The 19,660-nt window shown below is 40.3% G+C and overlaps 2 protein-coding genes across 4 annotated transcripts in view; one reads left to right on the forward strand and one right to left on the reverse strand.

Annotated features, from left to right (window-relative positions):
* MFSD8 (major facilitator superfamily domain containing 8) overlaps window positions 1-3,174 on the forward strand; it is an 11,800-nt gene extending 8,626 nt beyond the window's left edge. For all 3 annotated transcript variants that reach the window (XM_064711576.1, XM_064711575.1, XM_064711577.1), the window contains exons 10-12: window positions 272-375; window positions 464-723; window positions 1,819-3,174. In XM_064711576.1, coding sequence (XP_064567646.1) covers window positions 272-375; window positions 464-723; window positions 1,819-2,034 — 580 coding nt within the window. In that variant the 3' untranslated portion in view covers window positions 2,035-3,174. The remainder of the gene's footprint in view (window positions 1-271; window positions 376-463; window positions 724-1,818) is intronic.
* Window positions 3,175-3,707: 533 nt separating this feature from the next.
* On the reverse strand, window positions 3,708-15,998 carry PLK4 (polo like kinase 4). The gene is made up of 16 exons (XM_064711574.1): window positions 15,813-15,998; window positions 15,309-15,404; window positions 14,765-14,860; window positions 14,554-14,668; window positions 12,588-13,620; window positions 11,047-11,147; window positions 9,485-9,876; window positions 8,949-9,053; window positions 8,491-8,593; window positions 7,899-8,048; window positions 7,446-7,576; window positions 6,971-7,062; window positions 6,606-6,744; window positions 5,704-5,844; window positions 4,715-4,821; window positions 3,708-4,324 (listed from the first exon to the last, which is right to left on the reverse strand). The coding sequence occupies exons 1-16, from the start codon at window positions 15,840-15,842 to the stop codon at window positions 4,225-4,227; spliced, it is 2,931 nt and encodes a 976-aa protein (XP_064567644.1). The 5' UTR covers window positions 15,843-15,998; the 3' UTR covers window positions 3,708-4,224.
* Between the last annotated feature and the right edge of the window lie 3,662 nt (window positions 15,999-19,660).

Genomic DNA, 19,660 nt, shown 5'->3' on the forward strand with positions numbered 1-19,660 from the left:
AATGAGTCTGGGTTTGCTATGATAATGAAATACTTCCAATTCTGGCACAGCCTTGCTGTTGTGGTTGTTCTTTATTCTGTTAACATAACCCCCTCTTATTTCACTGTCTGTTCTCCTTGAATCACAAGAAAATTTAGTTTTAAGTTACTGGGATTTTGTAACTTTTCTTGCCAGTGTTTTGGTCAGATATCATGGGGTGTGTCATTAGCAGCTACCTAAATTTTACATTAAATTATTTGATACATTAAACTGCAATTTGATTGTTTGGCAGGACTGGTGAGCGTGCCATACTCCATGCAGGCTTACTGATTGTCTTGGTTGGATTCTTTATCTTACTGCCTTGGGGCAAGAAACTCCCAAATATCCAGTGGCAAGGTATAGTTCAAGTCTCACCAACCACCTTCTTTTGAAAGCCTTTCATTGCACTTTTGTTCCTAATGATATGAATAACTTATCTTTACAGAAATAAAGAACAACTCCATTCCCAGAACAGCCCCCAGTGAAATGTTAGCACCTTTCTGGAGTCTGCCAGAGCTGCAGCTGCCATCCAACCACACAGCAGAACCTGTGGGCTGCCCTGTCACACAGTCCTGGTGCCTCAACACTCCCATGATCTACCTGGCCCAGTACATCAGCTCTGATGTGCTCATAGGCTTGGGCTATCCTGTTTGCAATGTCATGTCCTACACTTTGTACTCCAAAGTCCTGGGACCAAAGCCTCAGGTAAGCACCATCCCCAAAAGCTTTATTTCATTTGCTGTGCACTCTCTTTATTAGAGTGAGAGGTCTAGTTAAAATTCCTTTTGTCATCAGCCAAATAATAAGCAGGGCAGAACTTTGCAGGGCAGAATAATAAGTGTTTTAAGCAGGGCAGAACTTTGCAGGAACTCCAATCTTTTTCAAAATCCAAGGCAAGTCTCTAGGGGAATTAGAAAGCAAGGCTTGTGCTACTTCTGAAAATCTTACAATGTGAAAATTTCATGATTGTTCTGGCAGAGTCCTTTTCCTAAATACCAATTATATATTTGGAATACCAGTATGGAATAATGTATCTTACTAAGTTTATTATATAAACTAAGTTTATTATATAAAGATTACTACTAGACCCCCCCAGTATGGGCATTTTTTAGTATACACCTAACTCTAGAAACAAAAGACATAAATGCAGTATTTTTAGAAGTTTTATTGTCAAACAAAACATCTCTTCATGTAGCTTGTCCTCCACACTCACATCTCACATCCTTACCCTTGCTTTCTCAGAAATACTTAATGCACTTGCTGTTTTCTATAAGAAAAGCTAAGGTTAAAAAGTAGAGCTATTTTTTGTGTGCTGATAAACTGGATTTTCTTTCCATTCTTTTGTGGTGTTGGGGAGGTGAAGAGGTCATTTCTCTGTACTTTTCACTCAAAACTGTTCTAGCTTGTCAGGTAAAGTGTGTATTTATGAGCATAGGAATGAGCAAGTTACAGTGAAACACAATAGCAAACTTACATTATTGCTTAACAAAAAATTTTATCCCCCTTTTGCCCATTTTTTTCCTGTTATATTTTGGTGAAAGGGACTTAATGCTTTGAACCAGAGCACAGGCAGAACTTATTGTTAGAAAGCAGTAGAGTACCTATGAGTGGAGCCTTGGAATAAAGCTTGGAGAGGCTGAGCAGTACTCTTGGAAACAAAGTAATCAGTGTCTTAATGAGTTAAGACAGATAAGTGGTTGTTTAAATACTTCTACATTTTCTAGTTAGGCTAATGGCTTGGAATTAATGGCAAGCTAAATAATGCCAGTATCACTTACATAAGCTTTTGATCTGCTGCAGGGTGTCTACATGGGATGGCTGACTGCCTCTGGAAGTGCAGCGAGGATCCTTGGGCCTGTGTTTGTGAGCCAAATCTACACTCACCTGGGGCCACGCTGGGCATTCAGCCTGATCTGTGGAGTGGTTGTAGCCTCTCTCTTACTCTTGGAGATAGTGTACAAGAGGCTAATTGCATTTTCTGTCAGATATGGGAGGATGCAGGAAGAGAATTGTTAAATATGTATTTAAAAAAAAACCCAAACAGTACAACCAAGCAGAAGTAATAGTTTATTACTGCTTTTGATTGAGGAGTACCTAACCACTGACCTTGTTGGCTGTGTGCTAAAAACTGTACACCTGTACTTACACATTGACAGAACATTTAACTTGGTCATACCCCAGTACTGGTTACCCCTGCTGCAGCTGGCTTCTGTGTCCTGCTTTTCTGGCAGCAGAGGAAGGAATGTGACAGGTCACAGCAATACCATGGCATGTTTGAAGTGTGTACAGTTTATGTGATGTACATGTGCACTGAGTGCAGCTGTGAAGGTCACAGGTTACGTGCATCCTTTCCAGAAAGAAGTAACTGAAATATTATCTTGATTCTGTGAATCAGGATTAGTAACTCTTTTGCAACTACAAGATTAGTTGAGCTGCATGCACTTTGTATGGAGACAGCACTACTTGAGCAAACCTGATGTTGGGTTTGTTGGCTTGTGAGCACTGGTTAATGCAGACATCTGGTTCTGTTGCATCTCCTCCAGGTGACAGAAACAGAGGAAGGGAGGTGCCCTGTGGGATTTGGGTCTTTCAGTTGAAGAGCCATTGAAAATCACTTTCAGCAGCTGTTACTTGAACTACAGTGAACCAAATGTGCAATTTTTCCTCTACTATTTTGCTGAATGCCTTTTTGTAGCAAGAAGGAAAACCTGCAGCATTGAAATATGCACAGCTTTTCTTAACTACAAGAAAAAATGTCTAAGCACAATAGTTTACACTTTTGTGCTTGGTGAGAATGAATGCACTGTGCTAATTAAGAGGAAGGAGAAAACTGGCTCCTGGGTGTTCACTGCTATTTCTTCTGATATTAGGGTACAAGAAACAGGAATTTACACTGTTTTAGTCATTCAGGCTTTATTTTAAAAAGTGAGATCTAATTTTCCTTCATAATGGGCCTAAGCTCATCTGGATGGGTTTGTTTAGCTCTTTTAATGCTACTGGGGAAAAAACCTCTGGAGTAACTCCAGTATGAGAGTTGTGGCTGCTGTCTAATGTCTCTACTGTTTGAATTTAATAAATGTAATTCTTATTCCTATGTACTCAATTGTTCAAACACTAAGAAACTACTGAATTAAAAGATGATTTTTTCAATACTAACTGAAGGGGATACAGGAGTTTTATTCTTCTGGGCTTTCATACTACAGAATCACAAAATGTTGTGAAGGACTTTTTTATAAGCTAATTCATAGCAAGTGCTACTTGTATATTGTTCTGAAATGTTCCTAGTACTAAATTCTTTATTTGCAAGCTATTTCCTTGATCTGGACATGACAAAGCAACCAAAGTTCTGTCTTTTAAACAGCACCTGAACAAGGAGAACTGGCTTGGAGCAGTTCAGCTGTGCTGTGCTTGCACACAGCCAGCACCAGCTCCTCTGAAACTCTTCATCAACATTATTTTGGATTTAAGTTCTTTTCCTGCCTGATAAGGAAGTCCTAGAGTATTTAAGTGCAGATACAAGCACCATCAGGAGTGTTAGCACACCTGAAGCCAAATGCTTGGGAGAAAAGCTGCTGTTAATGCTACTTCAGCTGCTTTAAGTATTACTCAATGGTAAAACAAGGTAAAACCACCTAAAGTAATTAACTCTTCTCCTTTAACATTACTTGATCATGAAACAAATAAATAGATCCAGGCAATTACCACTGCATTTATTTTTTTTTTGTATAACATGCTTGTGCAGGGAAGTTTTAAGCTGCTGCTACAAAAAATAAAAACAGACTTATAAAACATATACATATTTACATATATTACTTGTAAGACATAAAAATATAAGTTATTTACAAATACAAATACTTGAACAGCAGAGATGCATTTTCCTTGATTGTTGGCACTGAGTAAGCAGTGGAGTAAGAAAAAAAAAATAAAACAGATTCAGATTATTTCCAAAGACTTAACACAGTCAAGAACTAAGTTTCTCAAAGCTTGGCTTGAGTGAGTTAATCCATCACTTTAATGAAAAAATATGTTTTGGATGAGACTTCACACACAATTTGCTATACATAAAGAGAGCAACCCTCCCCTTCCTAGCTTTTTACCAGATTTTGGAAGAATCTCTGCATAGGCTGAGTGAGATCAGTCACTTGACTGGGGAGCCAGTGAGTGAGTTTATTAAGCTCTTGTGCCATGACACCCGGTGTCCTTGAATCAGTGAGGACCAGCTGGATTGGTAAACATGACAAGGATAGAAGACAGACAGTGCAGCTTCTCTTTGATGTATTCTGGCAACTTATCATCTTCTCCATACCTGGAGTGGCAAAGCAGCATAGAAAAATTGAGATGCTTCAATAATTTAGTTCATGACAATATAGTTATTTCAAAACACGACGTTGCCCAAGCTCCCTGTTTTTAATACTACACATGAACAGTGGCTGCACTCTGGAGACCAAGCAGATGCATTCCCAGCTTGTTTTAGTCATTTGTTATCCAGATAAGAAATGAATATTTATTTGTTATCAGTTGGCTCTGGGTGCTTCTCTTTATTTAAGGAGCTTACATAAGCTAACCAACTATGAAGTGATGGCAGTGCTAAGGTTTAAAATGTACAACCAGAGTCAGGAGCAGCTATGAAGTTGCCTGATGTCCAGCAGCCTTGCACTGAGTTAGCTGGATGTTTTTGTGGCAGGAACAGACTCACCTGCTTGTCTGGCCCTCTGGAGAAGTGTAAGTGATGGAAGAGACACCTGCTTGGGCTACCAGCTGGGATCCATCATTGAACTGAACCCATACTGCTCCACTGGTCAGCTGAGGAGAGAGGTTCCATTGTGGTTTGAGCATACAAAATACAAAATTACAAACCTACAACTCTTCTAATAATGGAAACTGAAAGCTTTGAAAAATTCCTAAAGGGACTTGGGTATTTTGTCAGTCTTTCAAACAAAAAGATTGCATGGATTTTACTTTGGAGGAAGCAGTCTCATGCTGACTTCCTCAGGTTTCAGATGCTTGGCTTTAGATATCCTTGTCATACCAGATAAATGAAGCATTACCTTTAGCTTAACCACTCCTAAAGAAATCTAATGAAGGGCCAAACACTAAAAAGAAGCCCATTTGTGAGAGATCACAGCTATACACAATTTAAACTTTATATATAATCAAGAGAACTTTTTCTGTTAGGAGAGGAAGCTTACTTTATCTGGATAGCCAAGAATGTTTTAAACTTAAAGCTTATCCAACAGAAAAGCAGAGGGAAGATGGCTTTGCAAGGAAACAGCTTCTCCTGCTGTAGAGGAAAATACATTTCTCTTACATAGATCTGGTCTGTAGCTATTACAAACTCTGTCATGACACCTTTGTATCTGTATTAGTGAACAGAGAAGTGAAACAGTTTCAGTTTTTTACTAGAGTCAAATTTAAATGACAAAGGACACTAAAACAGGCAGTAATAGCCACAGGAAAACTGTGGTAACTGAGATACTGAACTATTATTTTGGTTTCTTCTGCTTATGTAGATCACGATGGTTTTTATCTAAGACACTTATTTAAAAGTATCTTTCTGCATACAAATTTTAGACTTAAGCTGTAGTGCACAACTGAATCATTCCTCACAAATCAAGTTTCAATAAAAATAAATATCTCAACCTCATAGGAAAAAGAACAGACATGCCTCCTTTATTAATTTCTCACCTGAGAAGCCCAACCAACATTTTTCACAAAAACAGATTTGACAAGCTGGGCTGAATTTGGGCTGCATTCTGTTGGATGAACAGAGGAGCAGGTCTTTTCAACAGTGTTAGTCAGAAATGTAGGCTTTTCACAGGGCACCACCTAAAAGCCAGAGATGCACAGAATTAACAACCTTGGCATTAATCCTCCTGAGGGGCTGCAGTGCTCAGTGCCACCTGTTCATGTGTATCAGCCTCCATGCTTCATTTCACAGCATTACAGTAGAAAAACCCCACAGGGACACAACTTTTTGTTGTCAGTTCACTTCAGGCAGGTGAATGTGCAGGATTCTGTACTAGGAACATGAACTACACAAACAGATGCAGATCCTACAGATCTAGATTGATGTATATTCAACAAAGCTCACAATACAAACTCAGTGTGCCAAGGCCCCAGTATGATTCAGTCAGCTGAGGAAGTTTTATCAGGAACCAAAGCTTGGTGGGCCTTTTAAACAAACCAGATGAAATTGCTCACAAAGCCTTATTGGCTACACACTTACCCTTTTCTTATATACACACTAACACTTGATTATTTCAAAACAACAACAAGTGCCAATACCCTTTGTGACACCATTTGTTATACAGCACTGAGGGCACATCAGAGCTTTCAAACTAAAGACTGTTGTCTAACACAAATAAGCAATTTTCAAACTCTGTTCCCAGGGGGAATTTGTAGCAAAGTTCTGGAGTGTTCTGATTTTTCAGATGCTCTTAAATCCAGGTATCAAAATCCACATATTCTAGTCAGTATGCTCACAAATGGCTAATAAAAGCCCATGGCCATACAAATGTAATTCCATTAATTCAAGTAAAACAGCAACATGGGAGAGTGGTCTCCATGGTACATCCTTCTGTACTTACAGGAGCACAGTTTGGAGTCTGAACTGGAGTAGAACTGGCAGCCTGATTTCTATCCAAAGCTACAACTTCTTTTGAATAGTTTGTCTTGTCCAACAGTGGAGGTGCTACAGCCAGTGGTGATTCAGTATTACCAGGTTTTCTGGAAAAATAATGAGAAAAACAGGGAAAAGGTCTGTACAAAAGGGATTAAAGAAACAAATGAGGAAACAGCCCTTCCTTCATTTTACCATGGACTGTCCAAAGCACCTGATGGCAGGAGTTTTCTACAGAACTGTTTTTCAGTTCATGTACATAAGTATGCAATAAATATTCAATAAATACATAAATATTCAAATACATCAGTATTTTGAACTGAAAGATATTACCTTCCAACAATTATTGGAAAAAATGGAGCACTTCCACTCCTTTTCTCTTCTTCCAAAACAGCACATTCCAGTGCAAGGCAGATACGATGTCCCTGAAAAGAGGAGTTTATTCAAGTTTTCAATTGAGATTTGTATAACTATTTCCTACACATTTTGTGGCAAGTGAGGCCACCTAAGGAAACATCAACAGTACTGAATTTTTCAAGTTGTATAAAGCAGCTTCATTTGTAGTGTCTAATCCTTTCACCAGACAGACAAACCTGCTTTACACACTAGTAAGAATTTCCCCTCAGTCTTGCTTGTGAGGGATTGTAACCATTACCTCTACTCTGATATTTGCTCTTCCAGAAAACATCACCCTCCCTCTTTAACAGTGTAATGAAAAACATACAGAGCAACACAGGAAGCACATTTGTGAAAGGGAAGGTGAATTTTCAGGAAGATGCTTGGAAAAGGTCTGTGTGAAACACCTCACCTCATTGGCATGATCCATATAAGCCTGGATTTCCTTCTTCAACCCTGCTTCGCTTTCTCCTTTCAAAGTGAAGGATTTCCCTGACTTCTCAATCACACGAGTTATGCCAGCTGTCTTATGGATCTTTGCTCCTGCAAGAAAATGTCAACACTTTCAGTGGGAGCTGTATAAAATAACAGTTCAACCATGGAAATAAGAGTTCATGAATAAAACCAAAGTATAATTCAAATAACACTTTTGCAACATGTACTTCCTGAAAAAAATATCACTAAGGAACTAAAGAATCAACTAAATCTACAAGTGCTAAAATAAAGGCAGGGTGTCCAAAAAACTGCTTATAATGCACTATTTTCTTCAAACTGGAGTGGTGGTTGTTTAGTGTTAGGTAATATTTTAGTGCAGCCCTAAAATGATGATTTAGCTATTAGCATAACTGCAAAAATGAATACATACCATCATAAAAACAAATTTCAACATCTGCAGGGGGTGAATTTTCCATCAACATGCACTTGGCATATCTTGTATAAAACGTCACTTTGGGGGTTTTTGTTCTCACCAACTGCACAAACTTAGCTGCATACTGGTATTTTTTCCAGTACTTTTCTAAAAAAGAAAATTTAGAATTTAGCAGATGAAACACTCGTGCAGCAGCTTGAAGAGAAGTAATTTAAATTATATATTTGATAGCTGAAAGTTGTGAGTAGTATTTAAGTACTTGACAGGCATGTTTAGAGAAACTGACTTATTTCCACCAACAGCTCCTGGTATGAATGAGGAAAATATTAAAAGAGTTTTAATTTTAATACACTACATTATAAAGGGGAGACTCCTTAAAGGTTCCACATAAAAGGAATCAAAACCCATGGGTTACACTTCCCTGTGAAGTTTCAAAATATTTTCCAATTAAACTGTAGTTTAAATCTAATTCTGAAAGGAGTTTTACTTCAGAGTTATCTGAAAAGTAATAGATAAAACCTATAAAGTCACAAGATTCACTTAAAATATCACATTAATCATGACAATTTTTAAGTAAATTTCAGGTTACCTGGCAAGTTGTCAAAATTATATGTGCAGATGCCTTCAGGAGGAGGAGGAGGTCTGTCATCAAGAAGGAAACCTCTTCCTTCATTTGGATGATAAACTGCAATCTACAAAAAGGGAACAAAAATTGTGTGTAGTTGCAACTTACTGCAGCACTGTGCACTTTTAACAGGTATGGAAATAACTCACATTTTAATTAAGCTCTATTCCTCTAAGTAATTATTTAACAGCAGCACTTCTTCACCAATACTTCACCTATTCCAAAAGTCAAGTCCAATTTTTTTCTGAAATAATTGCTTGCTCCTTGTATTTATATGGCTTTATTATGGAGGGGCAGAGTTTACAGCTGTGCATATATAAACAGAGGATTTCAAAAGAAATAATCACTTAAAAAGAAAAAGCCAGCTCTGAATGAACACCAAGCACTTCATAAAACAGTGAAGAAATCAAAAATGTACTCACCACATTTCCATCACAAGATATTCTGAGAACTTCTTTCACAAGTTCCTGCGAGCGGTGTTCTTTCAGAAACTCCATACACACCTCCCCAGTATCTAGAATGCTCACCTAAAATATATTAAACATAATTTACTTTCTGCAAAAGGTAAGATACCGCTTTTTTTCCCCCCACAAATGCTTTAATAAATGCTTTTATTTTTCCTTAAATGCCCTTCAAACAGATAAATGCTTCTTACAATAACTTTTGTTATTAGTGCTATTTTTTTTAAAGCAGAGCACTTCAAGATGACTGAAGGGTATCAGCCTGGTAACTGAGGGTGAGGCTTCTTAAAAGCAAACACAGACAGGTCTGCTCTATCATGCTTTAAGTATTCTCTACACAAAAGCTAAGATGCATCTTACTACTATGATTTTAAATGAAATTATCCTAGATTCACTTTCCTAAAAACATCTATTTCTATTTTACCAAGTGATTTTTAAGAGGCAGTCACACCATATTAAGCACTTCAATTGTTGCCATTTTCAGAACTGATACTTACCACTGCATTTTTGGTTTTCTGCCTGATGGGTTTCAGCCTGTGAGCAGTGAGAGGTGACACAACACTCCTCAGTGTAGGTTTCTGGTGTGCTGATGGTTCTTGGCCACAAGTCTGCTTTTGCTCTGGAGCTGACCAAAGGCCACATGTCACTCTGGAGTTCAGCCAGAGGCCAGGCTGAACTTTCTCATTTTTGCAGACAACTCCAGGGATGCATTGCTTTGGGTTTCTCTGGTTTAAAGAATGTGGGCAGTCCCCAGATGCTCCATGGTTCCTGATGTCTTTTAAGGTGTTCCATGCATTCCTTGGTGCATCCTGCTGCACATCCAGGTGGTACCCAAAGCCTCCTTGTGTGTTACTCTTGGCACTCAGGTCTGCAGGTGGCCCCAGAGCATCTGAAAGCACCACAAAGGACATTGCAGATTCACAGTCAGAGCCAGAAGGAAAAAATTCTACTCTAGCTCAAAAGCTTTTGAAGGGATTGTATAGAAGGCTTATTTAAGGGAAGAATGGGATTTCTTTAATTCTCAGTCCAAATCATCAGGCCTTTTACCAACAGCAGCAAAATTCCAGTGCTTCTTTAAGCTGCTCCTACATTGCAGTTATAATGGTCTTCAGTTTTTATACATCAAATAATTTTTAAGAATAATTTATAAACAAAATTCTAGGACTTCAAATAGATTCTTATACAAGAATTAGTTTCATTTGTTGAAAAACAGCTTATTTACCATTCAGATAACCACTAGTAGCAAATTTCATATAAGTTGCAGTTGATCTAACTAATGTTTTACCATCTCCCAGAGGTTTTAGTACTCAAAATGTTAAATGCATACTACAAAACCCTTGTTTTATTTTTAAAATACTTGTATTTATTTATTTTAAACATCTGTTTTTATATTTAATCTTCCTATAACTCCTTCCCTAGTTTTGATATTTAAGCCCTTGATCAACTTTCACCTCACCCACATCATTATTGTGCTCCTTCTGCTGTGTGGCTGAACAGTTGAGAAGGGACCAAAAATTAAATAGGATTATTCTGACCATATGTTCTCTGATTCCAAATCCCTGTAGACAGGAAGGGAAGGAGTCCAGTAATATCAAACCAAAAAAGGCCAGAATGGATTTATGGTTTATTCTTATGATTAAATTACTTTATTTGTAAATGATGTAATATGATGCACAACAAAGAACACCTCCTTCCCTTCTGTGTCTTTGTCCTTTCCTCCACCCATCCTTCTGCAGCCTTATTATTTTTCTCATTCATTGAGATCCCATCTTCTCTTATTTAATTGTAATTGCACAACTAAATTAATAGGGCTTTCAAGTCACCTGCTAGTATTTTGTCATATATTTACTCTGACATATTTACACAACAGGGTCTAAAATTTTGATTTCCTCCTGGAAATTTTTTGCTAAAATAGTAGTAGAAAACAACAAGCTTGTTTTAGGAAACTATATATTCAAATTCAATGTACAAAGAAATAAAAGAAAAATAGAAAATCTCACTGAAACGAACAGAAGTCTTTAACTTGACTGCAAAAATACAGAAGTGATGAGTAACACACCATTTGTTTGCATGCTTCCAAGCCACTGCTGCATGGTCTCAGCCTGGGACTTCTGCTCTAACAAACCAACCTGGGGCTTCACTGGGCACAGATAATTTGGGCTACAAAAGAAAAGTTACACACATAATCAAGTTTGCATCAAAGACACTTGCACAACAAAAATTAAAATGCTACAGCTGCAGAAACCACAACACTTAGAACATTTAGGAAATGCAGGTGGCATTTTGTAGCTCTAGGCAGCAAAGAAGGCGCTTCTTTTTATTTTCCAAATGGAATGAAAAGTGGTGATAATGCTGCCAGCAGTAGCTGTTCTTACATCTAGCACTTAATGCACAGCCTTGGAGAAGACCCAGTGATGGAATGCATAACAAACATGCAGCTCAAAGATGCCAATCCTACCACCCAAAATAATCTGAATTTGTATAAAATACAGTCAAACCCAAAAATTATAATGACTTTTTACCAGTTTTTTAGATGATCACATATATGTAGCCACAGGTGATAGAATGCATGTGTTGAAGGATAAAGAATACACACAAAACCAGTTACTGCAGAGTCACTGATCTGTTGTAAATTCACACTAATCTCCCATGAGGTTTTTTTAATCTCCATAGCCTGAACCTGTCTGCACTTTCTTGAGTGATGATGACTGCTTCACCATTGGCAAGGGCTCATTTATCAGCAAAACCACCCCAAAACCACAGAATATAAATCATCAAATTCAAGTCTTAGGACTTGCATTTAAGATTTTGCTGTGCAAGCTATCTACAGGTGTAAGAGGGTTTCCTATAATCAATAATTATAAAAAAAAAGTTGTAAATGTTTACATTCAGCATGGCTTTGTGAAGTCGTGGGGAATAAAAGCATTACAGTAACATTTGTATAAACTTTTGATTTTCAAACATTTCCCATACTTTCTTTCTCACAGAAAGAATGCACATGCCCACTGAACTTTGCTTATGTCATACACCTGAGAACAGTCAAGAAAAACTTCTTACTCCATTTACTTTTTTTTCAGTTTCTTGTTTGTCTTTTCCTTGAACTGATTGGCAAAGAGAAAATATAGGAAATTATGCCAGTTCTTCATGTGGAAAGAAATGCAGGAACTAAGATATGGAAGTCCTCATATTAAAACAGAAAATTATTCTTTTGATATTCTGCTCATAGCAAGTCTATAGAAAAGGAGCCAGGATTTTCACAGAGAAGTTAAAAATAAGTACAAGACTCAATTTCAGATAATTATCTATGATTGACACCTTTTTTCTGGTACGCATCTCTATAATCTATTGTCTAATCTTTACTAAATTTTTGTTTCATCCTCTCCAAGCATAAATAAAAATCACCTCAAGAGATGAGCAAGTAAAAATGTTGATAATTGCACTCTGAATGCCTTCTCCCTTCATCTGTCTCTTCTACAAAGAACAATCAGCAAGACTCTCTACTACAATTACTGTGGGGAAAGAAATCATCAACTTGTTGCAAATAAAAAGAAGACAATAAAGGAGCTCTAAATTTCATCTGAATAGAAAACCGATTCTTACTGTGGTTGATCTTTTACAGGTGGAGATATCTGCTCTTCAAAAGAACCAGAAGTACTAGAAATCTTCTCCTTAAATATTTCTCCTATATCAGTATAGCTGTTGGCAGGTGAAAAGTACTCTGTGTTCTCCCTTGCTCCTATTTTAGGCTTGGAAAGCACTTCCAAGGAGTGACAGCGATCCAGGACGTTGGAGATGCCCTGAGTGTGGCTGTGGGACGCGCCAGACCTGTCTGAGGAGTGGGCTCTCCGCAGGTAGCGCGAATGTGGCCTCTCCTCAGCAGCCTGGCTGCTTCTTCCCCTGCCACTTACTCCAGTTTCCTTTCCCTGAATTCCCCACTGTTGGAAAGAACCGCTTCCATCTCCTGATGAATTTGTACTGGAATTCTTGTTTGTAGGAAAAAAAGTGATTTTATTTGGGAGCGGCTGTCCAACTAACAGCTTCTTCTTTTCCTTCAAGCTACCACTGGTACTGATGCTGGAAGAGCCCATGAAGGTCGTAGAGATGGTGGCATTCCCACTGTCCATGGAATCTTCTGAGCTCCCCAGGTCTCTGCTCCGTGCAGAGCCACCCCTGGCCATGAAAGGATGATCCAAGACGGAGGAAAGGCTCAAGCGATCGGCGGGGTTTTTGCGCAGGAGCCTGTGGATGAGGTCCTGTGCCTCTCTGGACAGGAAGGCTGGCATCTCATAATCTGCCAGCACCACTTTGTTCAGCGTGTTCCTGACAGTGTCCGTGTCAAAAGGTGGCTTGCCAATGAGCAGGGTGTAAAACATGCAGCCCAGAGACCACACGTCCGACTCCAGCCCGTGCGGGCTCCTCGTGGCGATCTCCGGGGAGATGTAATTGGGAGTCCCACACATGGTGTAATGCTTCTCATGAGGCATCTTCAGCTGAGTGGCCAAGCCAAAATCAGCAATCTTGACGTTCATGTTGCTGGTGAGTAAGATATTGGAGAGGGTGAGGTCCCGGTGCAGGATTCCGTGGGAATGGAGGTACAGCATGCCCGTGATAATCTGGTGCAGGAAGTGTCGCGCTGTCAAAACAGAACCACAAGTTGCACTCTTAGATTTGAAATCCTAGCTCTGAAGATAACTCAGCTTTAAGCCTGCTATTTGTCTTGCTTCTATTTTTTCTTAGGTGTCAGACTAGTGAAACTGGAATTACCTTTGTACAACTTTGTTGTTTATGTAACACAAGAAACGAGACTGAAAATATTTTCAAATGGCCCAAACTTTCTCAAATTAGATTCTTAAGAATCAAAGCCAGATACAAATTAAACTAGTGATGCCTTTATAGCAACACCCCATTAATCCAGTCCTGTGGCCTAGGTCCCAAAAAATCCCTATCTATAGCAGAATCATGGAATTAAATTAGAAACTGATAGAGAAGCAGGTAAGCAGGAAACTTCTTAAACAGGTAAGAAGTTCTTCTCAGTAAGAAGAACTGAGTGAGAGGTGAGCAGTGAGGTGAGTCTGGAAGCAGTAAAGGCAGAAGTTGACAATTTTCCTGTTCTTCTTTCCTCTTCCAATTTTAACCTACATTTCAACAGAATTTTAAGTACAAAGGTAAGCTCTACTTTGTATCTGCCTTCTAAGATCACCATGTTTTTATACTCCATATAGCACAAAAAGAAACAAATGTTCTGTTCTTCTTTCCTCTTCCCAGTCTTAACTTACATTTCAACAGAATTTTAAGTACAAAGGTAAGCTCTAGTTTCTCTCTGTATCTGCCTTCTAAGATCACCATGGTTTTATACTCCATATAACACAAAAAGAACCAAATGTATATAGAAATACAGGTGAATACATACACAATAATAATCAATCTTTAGATTACCACTTACCACAAGATTTTAAGGTAGAGAAACTGTGATGGCAGGTTTAAACACTCTTCCTCTAGAATTTAATATTTATTAATATTAATAATTAGTAATGCAGACAGCTCCACAGACCAAAAAAAATCTCACCTTCATCTTCTGAAAAGGGTTTCTTTCTGTTCTTTATGTATCTGCTCATTTCACCATTGTGACATATCTCAAGTATCAAGTACACATAGTTGCTATCTTCAAAATAGTTATAAAGCTGGAAAAAAAAGACAATGAAAAAATGAAATTCCATTTTGTAGACCCTGCAGCAAGTCACATATACAGCCCTCTCCACAAACCCCACGTTTCTTACCTCGAGTATAGATGGATGCTTTAGCTGACAATGTATTTTCACCTCATTCTGAACCCTCTGTACCATTCCAACTTTGTGCATGGCTTTTTTGTCTATCTGTAAGTGGATCACAGCATAACTTAAGATGTCCAGTGCATGTTAGCCTGGCAATTTTTAAATATAAAGTTTTCACATAGTTTAACTTAAGGTACTCTTTTAATGATCAAGTCTTATAGATAATTGGAGGAACACCACAACTGAAAGCAGTCAAGTGATAACATTATCAACACTAACGCTTATTAATATTTTTTCTGAAATACTTCAGCAGAGAAACCTAAATCTCATTTTGCTACACAGATAGGGTTAATGTAGCCAACACTAAAAAGCATTTCTATTAGATATTAAGTGTTTTTCGTTGTGCATCTTTCAGGATCGAGTCGCGATCTTAATGTCCGTTATTTACAAACACAACCCAAACACCAGTGCCCAACTGCATAACCCCAACCTGTTGCAACTTTGCATTCGGTCTCTAAGGAGACGGATACTTTCTGGCCGCCTGCCTTACCATTTTGATGGCCACTTCCAGGCCGGTTTTCAGGGACACTGCTCTGTAGACCCCCGCGAAGGAGCCCTTCCCCAGGAGGTTCCCCACCTTGAAATCCTGCAAGACCAACAAACCGCGCTCGTTAGCCCGGGGCTTTGTCACTCAAACCTCGCAGCTCCCCTCTCGATGCGGACCCTCCGGGGAGCCCCCGCACCCCCGAGATCCGGCAAACCCGAGGCGAACCGGGGCTACCTGCACGGAGCTCTCCGGGGCGCGGCGGCGGCGGGGCCCGGCCGGCCCGCACAACCACCCCCGCCGCATCCTCCTGCCGGCACCGCGCTGCCGCTGCCCGGCCCGGCGCGGCCTTCCCGCCGCCGCTCCCGCCGCGGCTCCCGGGACGCGGGACACCCCCGCCCCCGGCTGCCATGGCAGCGCCGCTCCCCGCCGACACGTGGGGGCCGGGGCGAAGGCGCGGGAGGAACGGCGCTGCCACCAACCCGCGCCCCGAGGGGCTGCGCGCCGCACCTCTATCCTCTCGCCGATGCAGGTCGCCATGGCGCCGGCCGTTCTCCCTCGGGTCCCGCTACCGGTCGTGCCGAGAGCCTGGGGCGCGCTTAACCCATCAGGGCGCCCCGGGCCGCCCGCCGCGGCGCAACCCCGCTCGCTCCCGGGCCCGGGGGCGGCCGCTCCGCGCCCCCCCCGCCGACATTTTGAAAAGTCGCGCCGTTACCCCCCGGCCCCGCCCCGACCCGGGACGAGGCTGCGTCTGACGCAAGCGCGTCACGCTGCGGCCGGGCTGGGAGGGGAATGAGCCGTCGCGCATGCGCGGGGCGGAGCGTGCCCGGTCAGCCGTTAGAGCGCGTGCGCCTTGAGGGGAGCGCGAGTCCCCTCAGCCCGGGGCGTCCCGCAATGGGGGAGTCCTGGAATATTTTGGGGTTGTCCTGAAGAACCTCTGGTTACGATCCTCGCTGCCAGGGGCAGGGACACGCCACCTAGATCAAGTTATTTGAATTGGTTTAGGCTGGGGAAAAGATTTTTATTTTTGTTGGTTTCGATTTGCCCCCTGAATTATCCCACCTCATAAACATCTTCTTGTCTCCTGTAGCAGGGGAATGCTCCCGATGTTATTTTCGCTAGGGATGCACGGAGTGATTTAGCACTTCAGCTTCTCCAGTGTTTGCCAGCTTGTGGCTGTAAACTCAAGCGGTTCCTCCATGACCAGTCAAATTTCATTGTTGAAATAAAATACAGCTAAAATCAAGCTGCACTTTCTCCTTCATGGGTCTAAGATGGATTGTGCTTAAGCGTTTGTGTAAATCGCTGAGAATCCTTACAGATAAACCAGGAGCTGTGTGAATTAATACACTGGCTAGTGTAACTAGGGTGGAAGATTAGTAAAAAGAGACTTAATTTAATTTCAAGGCTAGATTATTTCTCTGAAGAGTGATGAAGGTGCACCTCCACTGATCGTCCAGCCTGCAACTTGCAGTGAAACGATGCTTTCCTCTGTTTCATTAAAAAGGAACTGGAATCACTCTTCTGTTGTTGGGTTGCATTTATGACTGCAGGGGTCAGCATCTGCCGCGAGCAGAGCTTGTGAGACAAACCAACCATGTAATAAATCCTTTGCTTACTCTTTTTATCGCAGAGCACAGATACCTCATCTTGTTCTCAGGGCTTAAGCATTGAAAGAAATGCTATGATAAATTCTTCTTTAAAGAGTTTTAGGAGAGTAAAAGGACTCCCTTAAAACAGGGCATGCAGGCCTTTCTTCTACTTTATTGCATGACCAAAATGTAAAGATTTAGGACATCATCAAGTGAAGAAGTCTGATGGGCAACAAAAGTAAAAAGGAGCTGAGTAGGAAGGATGATAAAAAGCAAAAGGCAGCATAAAGTTACATTTTGTGAATCATAATACATCATCACTTGCTGCTCTGCAGCTTTGCTTGTGTCTTTGCCACAGGGTTCATGACACTGGTAGTTGCACTTATTTCCCATAGGTATATTTCTTTCTTATTGCTGCTTTTCACAGACACAGAGCCGCTTTCTGAGATGCATCTCATAGTGCCAGTCTAGACAACAGACACTGAATCTTGTTGAAAACATCACTGGTGTATCCTGGGTAGATGATAAATTGTGAACATGTAATGATCCATCAGTCCTGGCTTCTGTTTGACCACTAGGACTTAAAAAAACCAGTTAATACATCAAATATATTTGCTTTGATGTGTTAACCTTGTACTCTAAATATTCAAATAAATGTTGCCTTGCCTTCCCCAGCATCTGCCCAAGAGGTGGCTGTGACAGGGTGTGTGTTTCAGTGGCACAGCAGGATGAGCACCCAGCAGTCCTCAGGGCCTGCCAGGGTGTGTCAGCAACGTGAGACACTCCGTGCAATTGTTGCCAACTCCTCATGTCAAGAGCAATTTATTTTTTAAAATTGAACTTTGTAGTTATACACTCACAAAACTTCAGTGGGGTATTTTCATGCCCAACACCACTGAAATACATGTTTTGTTTTCCTATTTCTCATGACCACCCTGTGAAAGAGGAACCCATTCCAGGTGCTGTTATAGATTGTTTTCTTCCATGTTATTCATTCTGGAAGGTAATGCTAGAAAACTTAGGGAAGGAGAGATTTACGCAAACCAAAACTGAATCAAATCCAGGTTATGTTTGCGGTGGGTTTATTGTGTATTTTTTGTTAATTTACTGTATTAAAGGGAAAATACGTGATCATGGAGACTTGGCTGCTTCTGTCTCTTCTTCACTAAGTTGAATTCTGTGTTTCTACAAAGAATATAAAATTTTATCAAATGAGAATTTGCTTTGATTTTATTCCCACCCATCCAAATGCTCTTGGAGTTCACCTTTCAGCTTTGCTTTCAGAAATGTGAAAGCCTGCTCTTGTCATTTAGAATCACCTGTCTGATTAAAACTTGAGTGCTGAAAAGCACAATTTCTGTCAGTAACAATTCATTTCCAGGCACTTGTTTCAGTCTGGTGTTTCAGCAGTTTGATCATGAATTTTGGAACGTACTTGCTGGGTGTTCACTGTTTACAGTGGTCTGCAGTTTTCATACCCTGCTTCTTAGGTTAAATGCAGTAATGTCATAATTGCAATAAGTACATTTTACAGATGAGCAGAAAAAGGGATTTCCACTCACATACTTTATCTTAAAATGCACTGGGCCAGAATTTGTGAGAACAAAACCTCTCTGTCTTGATTATGCTGAAGCTTGAAGTAAAACTCATTAAAAATTTTGGCTCTGACTGTGTTTCATTAGGAGTATATGACCTATTCCTTGTGGGTATTATCCACACCTTAACTGTCTGTAAATTTATTTTGTGCTCTAAGTTACAATCTAGCCAAATGATTTAGTGTTCTTCTATGACTCAGAAGATAACATGGGAAAGAAACCAAACCAAACCAAAAAATGCTCATGCAAGGCACATTTCACCTCAGACTTAATCTGAGCTGAATTCAGCCTGGAAAAATGAGAAGACTGCAGCATCAATTTATTGCCAATGCATTTTATTCATGTTAAGGCTTCAGCCTACTGTTTCTCTCTCTTTCCATCTTGAGTATCACAATATCCAGAGGTGATGCTGGCCTCCAGTTTATGCTCAGGTGGAATGTTACCTGTTTGCCTCCTGCTCTGCAAACCCTTTCTCCTGTGTTTCTCTGCTTTTCTCCTGGCAGCTGAGAGCCATGGTCACTGGAAATGCAGCCCTGCAGGTAGGCACTGGGTGAGGGGTGCACTCAGTGTGGTTTGGTGTCTGAGGATTGGCTGCTCTGCTGGTTTTGTCCTTGCCCAATGCCAGCATTGTTTCCACCTTCCTTAGAGTTTATTTAGGTGGTGGCTGGAGTTTTCCTAGGTCTCCCTTGATGAATATTCAATTGCCAGCACTGGGTGTAGCTGCCTGTGTTGACAGCTAGTCTTACCTGCAAAGGTGGACTGCTCCCTTAGGCACAATTCCTTTGTTAATGGTGTTTCCAAGCCATATCAAACTGTGCAACAGTCATGAGAGCAATTACTGTCTTATATTTTAATCCCTTTTTTAATTAGCATTTCTTCTTTTATATGTTTTCAGAACTAGGGATTAGCACTTACCTGCACATTGAGCTTACTGTGAGCACATGAATTTTGTCTGTATTTCACAGAATGCAAAAAGACCTCTGAATAAAAAACAACTGGTTTTGAATGGCACTTTATTGCCTCCATGCAGGAAGATACAGTAAGAAACAGTTTTTATATTAAATAAATGGAGCATTCATATCTCAACAGTCTTTTAGAGTTAAAAAGCCCACATCTTATTGAGTACACATCTTCTTTCAAGAGATCTTGGGTAAAAAGATTGAGTTAACCT

This window comes from Zonotrichia leucophrys, chromosome 4, assembly GCF_028769735.1.
Source record: "Zonotrichia leucophrys gambelii isolate GWCS_2022_RI chromosome 4, RI_Zleu_2.0, whole genome shotgun sequence".
NCBI lineage: Eukaryota > Metazoa > Chordata > Aves > Passeriformes > Passerellidae > Zonotrichia > Zonotrichia leucophrys.